Source organism: Pseudorca crassidens, chromosome 4 (genome assembly GCF_039906515.1).
Source record: "Pseudorca crassidens isolate mPseCra1 chromosome 4, mPseCra1.hap1, whole genome shotgun sequence".
In the NCBI taxonomy this organism is placed as follows: Eukaryota; Metazoa; Chordata; class Mammalia; order Artiodactyla; family Delphinidae; genus Pseudorca; species Pseudorca crassidens.
In genome coordinates this window covers 136,822,452-136,835,823 of record NC_090299.1, presented here as the reverse complement: position 1 = coordinate 136,835,823, position 13,372 = coordinate 136,822,452, and the positions used below count along the sequence as shown (strand labels likewise).

The 13,372-nt window shown below is 37.8% G+C and overlaps 1 protein-coding gene across 3 annotated transcripts in view; it reads right to left on the bottom strand.

The window, feature by feature from the left end:
- EMCN (endomucin) overlaps nt 1-13,372 on the bottom strand; it is a 92,467-nt gene that overhangs the window by 47,037 nt on the left and 32,058 nt on the right. For all 3 annotated transcript variants that reach the window (XR_010943174.1, XM_067736870.1, XM_067736869.1), the window contains exons 2-3: nt 9,386-9,508; nt 7,713-7,784 (exon numbers count right to left, since the gene is read on the bottom strand). Coding sequence is in view for 2 of the 3 variants with exons in the window: in XM_067736870.1 (XP_067592971.1) it covers nt 7,713-7,784; nt 9,386-9,508 (195 nt within the window). In the remaining variant the exon portion in view is untranslated. The remainder of the gene's footprint in view (nt 1-7,712; nt 7,785-9,385; nt 9,509-13,372) is intronic.

Here is a 13,372-nt window from a genome sequence, read left to right as displayed (position 1 = left end):
TAAGGTGTTTAGGTGTCTCCAGATTTATCAATTCTCTAACCCAATTTACCAAGGTAAGCTCATATAGGAACTTGGGACTGATCCTAGGTCATGAATAAACTTACATCTGTACTTAGAGTGGCTTTTTGCATTATATACCCCCCAAATCAAGTGGGTTGAGGTATTTGGTGCCCTCGGAGCAATGTAGTAATGTTTTAATCCCTTCGTTCTTTCTTGGAGACTTCACTAACAAATAGATGTTGACTTTCTATTTCCTTAAGATCTATTTTAACAGTGTTTCTTGGAGCCAGAGCAAATATTGGTAGGAGCTTCTTCTTTATTTTCTCATATCAGTTGATCCTATTTACCCATAAATTCTTACATAGGAAAAATCAGCAACAGTGCTTATGGGGACATTAAAAGCTTCTCAAACATTTGAACTGCCCCTTTGGAAAAACTGTAATTAACCATTACAGATGAGGTTATTCCCAGCTTAGATGGAGGGTGCAAAAGAATTGCTTTGTTTGTTTTCCAGTTGTAGAACACATTCATTACTTATTTTACTATGAATAGAATTTAACTAAACAGAATAATGACTTATTTCAGTAAATTTTAACTGTACTATTAAAGTCCTAAGGGTCCAGTAGAGAAGCCTCACAGGCTTGGCGGTAAGAGAGAGAAATGGCTGGCCGTCCACCCTGCACATACCACCACACTGCTTCAAACTGGGCGGTTCAACTTCTGTTTGTCTGATATATTCACATTTTGGACTGTGGCAAAAGATTTTATGAGAAACGTTTCTGCTAATTACAAACAATTTTAGACAACAACTAATTGCATTAATTATGAGGGTCCTAAAATCAGACATTGTCTGACCACACTGAAAGTAAGATGAACAACACAGTAGGCAGAAATAACAAGATCTTGTGTTATTGTGAAATTCATGTGCTAATAATGTTTCTATACTATGCTCAAGAATATCACCTTTCACTTGGACTTATTTACTCTTTTTAAAACACAATGCTAACAAGTTGGTTGTGTGTGTTTATGTATGTGTGTATGTGTTTTCCACTTAAAGGAGCAACCTAAAAGAAATAACCATTCATAGCAGGCTGGCAGTCTCACCCAAAATATAGCCTAAAAGCAGGGAAAGAACCAGAACATGCACCGAAAAGGGAAAAGAAAGGCAAAAAGTTACAGAATTCTGTGACTATTTTGTGTAGGAAAGAAAAGTGCTATATAAGCACTGTTAAAACCTGAGGGGCTCACTATTAAATAGTGAAGTCTAAATAGTTGAGATTAAAATAGTAATACTCATTAAGTAATAGTTGATTATGAATTAGTTCAATAGAGAGAAAAATTTAAAATTAAAGAGCCAACTTTCAAATTCCAAATTGTTATTATGAATTTTGTGCTTTTTTGTTAAGTCATGTAAGCTCTCTGAAACTCAGTTTTTCGGTTTTTAAACAATTTTAAAATAATCTTTAAAAAATGATAATATATCCTGAGGTGTGGGCAAGATGATGGGGTAGGAAGACGCTGAGCTAACTCTGCCCACAGGTACAGCAAAATTACAACTATTTACAGGAAAACTGTCTATGAAAGTCACCTGAAGACTAGCAGAAAAGATTTTCCACAACTAAAGATACAAAGAAGGAACCACAACAGGACAGGTAGGAGGGGTAGAGATGTAGTATCGTGAAGACCCACACCCACAGATAGGTGACACACAAACGGGAGGATTATCACAATTCCAGAGGCTCTCCCCAAGGAGCGAGGGGTCTGAATTCTACATTGGGACCCGCTACCTGCATGTCCTACACTCCCAGGAAAATGAGTGCCCAGAACACCTGGCTTTGAAGGCCTGCAGGGCTTGTGTAATGGGAGAGCCAGAGGGCTATAGGAAACAGAGACCCCACTCTTAAAGGGCTCACGCAAAGTTTCACATGCTCCGAGTTCCAGTCCAGAGGCAGTAATTTGAAAGGAGCCTGCGTCAGATTCATTTGCTGATCTTGGAGAGCCTCACAGAGAGAGAGGAAGCCACGCGGATTCCCCTTAGGAACATAGATGCTGGCAGCAAACATTCTGGGGAGCTTGTTCTACCGTGAGGATGCTGGCGATGACAAGCACAATTTTGGAAACCTCCCTCCAGCCTTGAAGTGCCAGGGACTTACCCACCCACCAGCAGGCAGGCACCACTCCCTAGAGATCTGGGGCTCTGCAACCAGCTGCTCCGGGTCCCCACCCCACCTGCCAACAGGCTGTCACCAGCCCTAGGACTCCCCAGGTTGCACAGCAGCCACACTGGGACCTGGTCCTATCTACCAGCAGGAAGGCACCAGCTCCGGGACCTACTGGGTCACACAGCCAGCCATTACAGATCCTGGCCCTACCTACCCGTGGGCTGGCAGTCACCGTATGAGTCACAGCTTGGCAGCCAACTGGCCTGGGGCCAGCCCTGCCTACCAGTGTGCCCGCAGTAGTTGGTTCCACCACAACAGAAGGGCCCACACAGTCAGCACAGGGGGCACCCCTAGAGCATACAGCTCTGGTGACCAGAAAGATGTGGGCTGCTGAGCCCCATGGGATGTCTCCTACATAAGGCCACTTCTCAAAGATTGGAAAACATAACCAACCTACCTAAGACATAGAAATAAATGTACAGAGATAGGCAAAATGAAGAGACAAAAGAATATGTTCCAAATGAAGGAACAAGACAAAACCCAAGAAGAAGAACTAAGTGAGGTGGAGATAAGTAATCTACATGATGAAGAGGTCAAGGTAATGATCATGAAAATGCTCAGTGAACTTGGGAGAAGAATGAATGATCACGTTGAGAAGTTAATAAAGAGTTAGAAAATATAAAAAGAATCAAATGGAGCTGAAGAATACAATAACTGAAATAAAAAATACAGTAGAAGGAATCAACAGGAGATTAGATGATACAGAGGAACGATCAGTGAACTGGAGACTGAGGAGTGAAAAATCACCCAAGCTGAACAAAAAAGAAAAAAAGAATTTTGAAAGATGGGGACAGTTTAAGAGACCTCTGGGATAAGATCAAGCATACTAACATTCACATTATAAGGGGTCCTAGAAGGAGAAGAAAGAGAGAAAGAAGCAGAGAACATATTTGAAGAAATAATAGCTGAAAACTCCCCGAAGCTGGGAAAGGAAACATGCATCTATTTCTGGAAAGTACAGAGAGTTCCAGACAAGATGAACCTAAAGTTGTTTACAGCAAGAAACATAATTAAAATGACAAATATTAAAGATAAGAAGAGAATCTTAAAAGCACCAAGAGAAAAGCAACTAGTTACATACAAGAGAACTCCCATAAGACTATGAGCTGCATTTTCAGCAGAATCTTTGTAAGCCGGAAGGGAGTGGCATGATATATTCAAGGTAATGAAAGGAAAAAACCTACAACCAAGAATAATCTAACTGGAAAACATATCATTCAGATTTGAAGAAGAGATAAAGAGTTTTACAGTCAAGCAAAGGCTAAAAGAGTTCAGCACCACTAAACCAGCTCTACAAGAAATGTTAAAGGGATTTCCCTAAGTGAAGTAGAAAAGACCACAACTAGAAATATGAAAGTAGAAATCTCATTGGTAAAAGCAAACATACAGTAAATGTAGTAGATCAACCACGTAAAACTAGTAGGAAAGTTAAAAGACAAGGCAGTAAAATCATCTAGATCAACAATAAGTATTTTAAGGGATACCGAAAACAAAAAGATGTAAAAGTTGATGTCAAAAACATTAAACATATATAGAGAGAGAGAAAGAGAGAGAGAATTATATATAAATCTCATGATAATCACAAACCAAAAATCTATAATAGAGACACACAAAAAAGAGAAAGAAATCCAAACATAACACTAAAGATTGTCATCAAATCATAAGGGAATAGAGCAAAAGAAGAAAGGAACAGAAAAGAAGTACAAAACAACCAGAAAACAATTAACAAAATGAAAATAAATATATACCTATCAATAATTACCTTAAATGTAAGTGAATTAACTGTTCCAGTCAAAAGACATAGAGTGGCTGAACGGATTAAAAAAACAAAACAAAACGAGAAACAAGACCCATATATACACTGCCTACAGGAGACTCACTTCAGATCTAAAGACACACATAGACTGAATGTGAGAGGATGGAAAAAGGTATTCCATGCAAATGAAAATGAAAAGAAAGCTGGGGTAGCAGTACTCATAACAGACAATTTAGACTTTTTTTTAAATTTATTTTTAAAAAACCACTTTATTGGGGTATGATTGCTCAAAGTGCATTAAACACTTCATACCTTAGACACATTTTTATGATGGTATATTTTAGAGCTACTTACTTCTTTTTAAATCCATGTATTATAATTTATTTAACCAAACCCCTGTAGGTGGGCTGTTGAGCTTAACTGAATTAACAAACAAATCAAGCTGAGCAATGTGCAATATTGCCCATTCAGGCTGGAGTTGCAAAATCGAAATATTTTCCTCCCTTTCATCTAAGTCTACACAGCTCTGGCCCCCACATTTTAGCAATTGAAAAAGTAATTAATTCTGACTGTTGGTCAGAAAAATGCACCATCCAGAGCATTCTAGGAAGTCAGGCAGAGGGCAGCTTGCCAGGACCCAGCCCTTCCAGTGGGAGTAGCATTCTGAACTCTTGAACGTAAACTTCTGGCAGTATTTACTCCACTTTGAGTTACTCAAAATAGACTTTAAAATAAGACTGCAACAAGAGATGAAGAAAGACATTATCTAATGATCAAGGGATCAACCCACAAGATCAAATAATTGTAAATATACATGCATCCAACATAGCAGCACCTACATATATAAGGCAAATATTAACAAAAATAAAGGGAGAATTGACAATAACACAATAATAATAGAAGACTTTAACACCCCAGTTGCATCAACTACCAAAACTGAGTCAAGAAGAACTAGAAAATCTGAAAAGGCCTATACCAAGTAAAGAGATTGAATTAGTAATCAAAAGCTTTCCACAGAGAAAATCCCAGATTTTCACTGGTACCTTCTACCAAACATTTAAAGAATATTTACCATCAGTTGTTTACAAATTTTTCCAAAAATTAGTAGAGACGAAAACACTTCACAGTGCATCCTATGGGGCTATTATTAACCCGATACCAAAATCAGACGAAGACAACAGAAGAAAACTACAAACTTATATCTCTTACGAATACAGACATGAAAATTCTTAACAAAATAATTGATAACAAATCTAGCAACATATAAAAGGCATGATATACCATCACCAGGTGGGATTTACCACAGGAATGCAAGATGGGTCCCACATATGAAAATCAATGTCATATACCATATTAATAAAATAAGGGATTAAAAACCACAGAATAATCTTAATATACTAAGAACGGTATTTAACAAAATCTAACACTTTTGCATGATGAAAACACTCAGCAAACTAGTAATATAAGAGGACTTCCTCAACCTGATTAAGGGCATCTCTGAAAAACCTACAATAATATCATACTTAATGGTGACATACTGAAAGCATTCCCCTAAGATTGGGAACAAGAAAAGGAGCCCTCTCTCACCACTTCTATTCAATATTGAACTGGAAGTTCTAGTCAGGGCAAATAGGCAAGAAAATAAAAGACATCCATATTGGAAAGGAGGAAGTAAAACTGTCTCCACTTGCAGATGAATCTTATATATAGAAAATACTAAGGAATACACACACCACACACACACACAACTTGAACCAATAAATGAGTTCAACAAGGTGGAAGGATATAATATCAGTATATGAAAATAAATTGTATTTCTATACAGTAGGAATGAACAATCCAAAAACAAAATTGAGGAAAATGATTCCATTTACAGTAGCAATAAAGTGAATAAAATATTAGGAATAAATTGAACAAAAGAAGTGAATGTCTTCTGCACTGAAAACTATAAACATTATCAAAGGATATTAAAGAAGACCTAAATAAAGGCATCCTGTATTCATGATTTGGAAGACTTACAGCTGTGAAGATGGCAGTACTTCCCAAACTGATCTATAGATTCAATGCAATCCCTATCACAATCCCAGCTGACTTTTTGCAGAAAGTTAGGACAAGTTTATCCTAAAATTCACATGGAAATTCAAGTGACCCAGAATAGTCAAAACAATCTAGAAAAAGAAGAAAAAGTTGGAGGATTCACATTTCCCAATTTCAAAACTTAATGCAAAGCTATGATAACCAAGACTGTATGATTCTGGCATAAGAATAGATATATAGATAAATGGATTAGAATTGAAAGTCCAGGAGTAAAAACATACCTTTATGGCCAACTGACTTTTATCAAGGGTTCTACCATAATTCAAATGGGAAAAGAATAGTCTTTTCAACAAATGGTGTTAGGACAACTGGATGACTACATGCAAAAGAATGAAGCTGGACATCTAACTCACACTATATCAAAGACTTTAAAAGCTGAAAGTGTCAACTTCTTAGAAGAAAACGTTGGTCTAAATCTTTGTGATCTTGAGTTGAGCAAGTATTTCTCTGATTTGATCCACAGCATAAACTACTAAAGGAAACCAGAATATGTCACCCCAAAATATGCATCTTTGATATAAAATTATTTTAAACTGAATGCAATTAAGAAGTAGCAAATGCATAAAAATGCCTCCCTTTTCTGCCTAAAGGCAGGATATAAATTTTCCTTTTACTGGAGACAGACTCATCAGTGCAGAGAAGGTACCCTTATACCTTTCTGGTGGGAATGTAATATAGTGAAGCTGCTTTGGAAATCAGTTCCTCAAAAAGTTAAACATAGAGTTACCATGTGACTCCACAATTCCACTTCAAGGTATTCACTGTTGACCTGAAGCCGACGGACTGACAGATATTTCTCCAGCCAAGATGCACTTACTTGGGATCAGAAGAGAATTGCAATTCAGGGTCTGCAACCATGGCAAGTCATGTGTAAGTTCCCACATGGCAAGGGAAGAAGAAATTTTTATAGAGGGGAAAAGGAAGTGGGGAGGGCGATAGTAAACAAAGAGTCCCTGACTTTTCATTGATTGAGTCCTTGCCAGGAAAGGAGAGTCTCTGCTTCCTGTTGGGCTCTGCTATTGTCTCAGGGTGTGAGAGCTCCCTCTTCTGGCCCATCAACTCTATTTAAAATACTGAGGTTTCTGTTCATTAATTTTTGAGAATACCCAAGAGAAATGAAAACACATGGCCACACAAAAACATGTACATAATTGCTCTTAGCATCATTATTTACAATAGGCAAAAAAGTAGAAACAACCCAAATGTCCATCAACTAATAAACAGATAAACAAAATGTGGTCTGTCTACACAATGAAATATCATTCAGTAATAGAAAAAAATAAACTACAGATACATGTTATAGCATGGATGAATCTAAGAACATTATGCTAAGTGAAAGAAGCCAGACACAAAAGATCATATATCATATGATTCCATTTATATGAAATTTCTAGAATAGGTAAATTTATAGAAACAGAAAGTAGTGGTTGCCAGGGGTTAGAGGAAGGGTGGGGGAGTGATTGGTAATAGATGTAGGGTTTCTTTTGGGGGTGATGAAAATGTCCCAGATGTGTGCAGAAGCTTGTGAATATGCTAAAGCCCACTTCATTGAATACTTTAGAAGGGTGACTATTATGGTATGGTATGTGACGACATACATAAAAGAAAAATGGTGGCAAAGCAGATACATTACTCACCATTAACTGCTGTGGTTACTGAAGACAGTGTTGACAGCAGAGATGTTTCTAAGGGTTCCTTGCTGGTAGCTCCTAGATAGATGACATTATTATTAATTACAATTTCATCTCACCTGTCATGGAGTAAAGAAAAGTAAGTCAAATCTGAAGGTGAATGAAAATCCTTCTATAGGTACTGGGTAAACCTTTGTCTATCTTTATTTTTCCATTTTCCAGCTTCTTTTGTCCAAGGTGAGGAATGTAAGTACTGAATGCTTGGGTGGCCCGATAAATACACACACACACACACACACACACACACACACACACACACACACACACTTTTGTATGAGAGGTCCCAAAAGCAAATTTCTACTGCAGATTGTTACTTAGGTCTCTTTAAAAGTGAATTATTTAAAATCATTTTATTTTTCCCAGTGGGAAAAATTACCTGGTCAATAGGACCTAGGAGTAATGTGCCTTTTTTCCCCAAAATAAGATTTCATTTTGTTGATTTAGTTGTGGCTTTGAAACTTCCAATAAACATAAATACTAAAGGAACTTGCAAACTCCTGTAATTAATTAATTTTTTTCATTTATGATACAATTCATTGATTTCCCACTCTGTACAAAGCCCTCTCCTAGGCTTCTGAGGGCAGTACCTAACCCTTAGTCACCTGTTTTCCCATGCCCCTCCCCCCACTCCCCGCAGTTGCCGCATGCTCCGACTGGCCCTTAGTCATCTTTTTAATCTTCGTCGTATGAAGAATAATTCCTGGCATAGAGTGAGCGTGTAGTAAATGTTGTTTCAGATAAGATGGCACTCATACAGGACAGGGGGACCAACAAAAGGATAAAGATCTGCTTTAAGTAGTGAACACAACTTACTGATTTGCTACTCATGGTAGCATTCCCTTTTCTCTTAAAACATGTTAGAATGTCCTTTTGTGATTAGGGCAAGGGTTCTATTTTTACTATGTGACATTCATAAAATCTTGGTTCTTATATATACACATGCTGTGTTTGGGGGAGGAGATATTTGGCTCTGCACAGTTTACCTAGTACTTTATTTTTTTTATATCTTTATTGGAGTATAATTGATTTACAATGTTGTGTTTAGTTTCTGCTGTACAACAAAGTGAATCAGCTATATGTATACATACATCCCCATATCCTCTCCCTCGTGAGCCTCCCTCCCACCCTTGCTATCCCACTCCTCTAAATTGTCACAAAGCATCCAGCTGATCTCCCTGTGCTATGCAAACAAAGCAACTGACAAAGGAAGCAACTGACAAAGGATTAATCTCCAAAATATACAAGCAGCTCTGTTATTAATACAGTTTCACCTTGTGAGCTGTGCTGCTTAAGTGGGGAACTGGAATATTTAGACAGATATTTTTATGACTGAGAAATGACAATTTTTTCTTCTCTAAAAATAAACTTTGTATATGTAACCATCACAATAGGATCATTCCCAAACAGGAAGTGACCCAAAGCGATATCATCGAAGAAGCCCACTGTGATCTCACGGTTCTGTATTCAACCCAAAATAACACATGAGTTTCAAAATAGTGAAATAACCTAGACCTTCATAACACAGATATGAGATTCCCAAATTATTTTCCTATGATTAATTTATATGGGTGCTACTAATTTAATTTGTTAAAGTAAGTGTCATGAAGAGTTAATCCTACCTTTAGCAGATATTTCAACTGTTGATTTCTCTGGAACATTTGGTGATGACGTTGTGTTTGATGTTGGTACAGATGTTTTTGTTGCAGAAGTTGATGATAATACAGGAGTGGCTGTATCTTTGACTTCGGAAAAAAGTAAATTGTGTTAAAGCAGTTGCATTAAAATTTACATTTATTTTGCCAATCAACAGCCTAGTATATTTAAACAAAGTAAACTGTATGTATACTACTGCATCGGGTATGGTTTTGGAATTAATTTTCTAATTGTAATGAATTCAGCCTTGATTTCTGTATTCATTCACTAACTCCATCTGCTTCTCACCAATGGCGTGAATTTTTAAGATGGTTGGCAGAATCAGTCTGTGGTTCTGAAACAAAATAATATCTGACAAAACTAGTGAGGAATAAATGTATGAGTTTGAAGCTTAACAATATTTTTAATCCAACTAAACTAACATTGTCCGATGAAATAATTAAATAGGCACTCTCTGGGCAGTGGGTATTTTACTGAATGTTTTAGAGCATGTTAAAGTTACTAAATACTAAAATCTCAGTATTAGTGCATCTCTTTTTGGTACATAGCATTTCTCTCTCTCTCTCTCTCCATATACTACATATATATTCTAAAGAGAAAATAAATTTTAAAGAAATTCAACAATTGCAACAAGCCTACATTCTTGGGAATAGAGCCACCATAAATCTGCCTTTTCAAATGACTTATTTCTCTCAAAGGCACAGAAGTGAAGACAATACATTGTTATGTATATATTTATATATATATATATACATATATATATGTATATATATATTTTTTCAGTACGCGGGCCTGTCACTGTTGTGGCATCTCCCGTTGCGGAGCACAGGCTCCAGACGCGCAGGCTCAGCGGCCATGGCTCACGGGCCCAGCCGCTCCGCGGCATGTGGGATCTTCCCGGACCGGGGTACGAACCCGTGTCCCCTGCATCGGCAGGCGGGTTCTCAACCACTGTGCCACCAGGGAAGCCCTATGTTTATTTTTAATAATTATTTTTTGGCAATAGAAAGCCAATATCTTACAATAATTCTTAAAACTTCCATTGCAATATTATTTTTTAAAAGTGAAGTATGTAGGATTTAATTCTCAGTGATCTATGGAAAGATTTGTTTCATATAATATTATTGTAACTTATTGGCATTTATATACTTTTTTAATCCTGCATTTGTTGGACTTGTCTCTGTATACTTACTGTTATGTTGCAGATCAAAAAACAGCAAACAAATGTTTACAAAGGATGTGGAAAAAATATTCCTGTTCATGGAAAGCACTATTTTTATGTTGTTACTTTGTATACAGAACAGTTGACCCTTTAACAACTTGGGGGTTAGGGGCGTCTACCTTCCATGCGATAGAAAAATCCAAGTATAACTTATATGTGGCCCTTCCTATCCGAGGTTTCTCTGCATCCAAAGATTCAAACAACTTCAGATTTTAGCACTGTAGTATTTACTATTGAAAAAAATCTGTGTATAAGTGGACCCACGCAGTACAAACTCATGCTATTTAAGGGTCAGTTGTATACAGAATCAGTACAACAGGTAGTTGAGAGAATGGACTTTGAATAACAAAGACTCATGTTCAGATCCCAGTCAAACTGAGTATGTCATTACAGTAATTGTATGTCATTTGTATGACTTCTCAAATTTAAATTTCATCCAAAATTTTCCTCTTTGAATCTGAGAAAAAACCCAAAAATCTTTCAAGTCATTGAAAAGCAATATTTGAGATGTCATGAGATAGAGTGTACTTCCTGTTTTATTTTATAGACTTGAGGGCCTTGGGAGTGTTTATGCTTAGCGCTGACTTTGTTTACAGACAGCTCACAGAAATTGCTTGATGTATGCAGCACATACCGATGTGTTCCGCACATACAGGAATGACAGAACAGCTTTTTCAAGGGCTTTACCGAAATCAAGTCAAAAGCTTTTTTCACCTCTGGAGAAACACTTCACACCCTTGGTCTTACTCCCATCCTCTCCTTCCCCTCAATACTCAGCAGAGAAAAGGAGCACAGCGTGTATGAGGTTACCTTTTCTCTATTAGTCATTTTGTTCTCACTATTTTTCTTTCTGTCCTAGAGTCCATGAGGTAACATTAATTTCTAAGTTTAAACTGAGATTGAAGAAGTTATTTGAAGAGGCATATACCCCATGGACTGGAAATTTCACCAGTAAATAACTTGAATGATCTCTCTCTGTTGACTTGCTAAATAGCAACAACCTTAATTTCTGAGTATAATCAACAACTCCAGAGATATTTTTCATATTTCTTTCCTCCCTCCCTTACTTTTTTCTTTCCTTTTTTGCTTCCACACATACTTATTGGGGAACTAATATGAAAAGCATGATTAGATACTGCACCACATCGTATCACCCTTGAGTAGCTTTTAATCTGGTAGGGAACATAATGCCTATACACAGTAAATAATAAAGAATATTCTTTATGAGTTGTGTAGACCAGTGTTTTTCAAACTTCAGGTTATGATACAATTAAAGAGTAATTTAAGTCTATTTAATACATTGCAGCCAGAGCTTTTTTTTTCCCAAATGAAAGAGAAAAGAGGCAATATTAGATTAATACTGCAAATAATGAGGGTAAGTATTGTTTCATGAAGCTTTTGTTTAGCATTGTGTGTGTGTGTGTGTGTGTTTGAGAATGAAATGTGTGTTAATGCAAAATGTATCTCTTACTGTGATTCCAGCTAAAAATGTGAAAACTGTGAGACAAGAAAAAGTTAGGGCAAGAATTTATAAGATAAAAAATGATCACCCTGGGCTTCCCTGGTGGCGCAGTGGTTGGGAGTCCGCCTGCCGATGCAGGGGACATGGGTTCGTGCCCCGGTCCGGAAAGATCCCACATGTCGCCGAGTGGCTGGGCCCGTGAGCCGTGGCCGCTGAGCCTGCGCGTCCGGAGCCTGTGCTCCGCAACGGGAGAGGCCACAACAGTGAGAGGCCCACGTACAGCAAAATTAAAAAAAAAAAAAAAAATGACCACCCTGCTGGCATGAGCAAGGAATACTTCATGAGAGAGTTGACATAGGAGCTGGAGCTTGAAGAGTGAGTAATACGGTGACACAGGAAGAGGAAAGAGCATGAGTAAATGTCTGAAGTGGGAGAGTGAGACATATCTGAGGGCACTGCAAAGAGCTCTGTTTGGCTGGATTGCTGTGTACTACGACAGGACATGGTGGATGTGTCTGGTAAAATTCTGGAGACCAGATTGTAAAGGACTTTGAACACCAAGCCAGAGACTTAGGACTTTATCTACGAGTCTGTGGGGAGCCATAGGAAGTGACCAAATGGAAATTCAACCGTAGGAAACACAATGGGGAAATAAGTGGGGCAGAGAATGAGAAGATACCAGTGGAACAGAATTGAAAGCCGCCATTTTTATGTTTACCAATGTGGTCGGCCCTCTTGAAGTCATCATGTGAGATCAGTGAGTTCTCATCCATACAATGACTTGAGGCAAACTACAACAAGACACATTTCTAGCTCCTTATGTGGTCAGGTTGAAATGTGCTGTAAGGCTTCTCCTTCTTACCGCCCTTCTACACATTTGGCCACGGATTTCCCTGAGTAAAACCTTAATCCATTAGCACTCCTCAATGTCTCCATTACTAGTTCTTCAGATTGTTCAGCAGAGAGTATTCCCTCTTTTGGCAAGGACTGACAAACAACCCCTAAGAATACTGAGCGTCACTCTGCTCCAGATAGTATGTGAATACTTCCCATGGATTATATCATTTAATTCTAAGACCCTACAATGTTTATACGCTTAGATCACCATTTTACAGAAGAGGATCAAAAATGGTAAGCAACTTGTCCATATTATAGGAAGTAATACAGTTGGAATTTGAATCCAGACACCTTTGACTCCGGAGAAGATACCCTGAAGCGTCACACATCTGGCCATGGGAAGGTGGCTCCATGCCAAGCCACATACCCCTG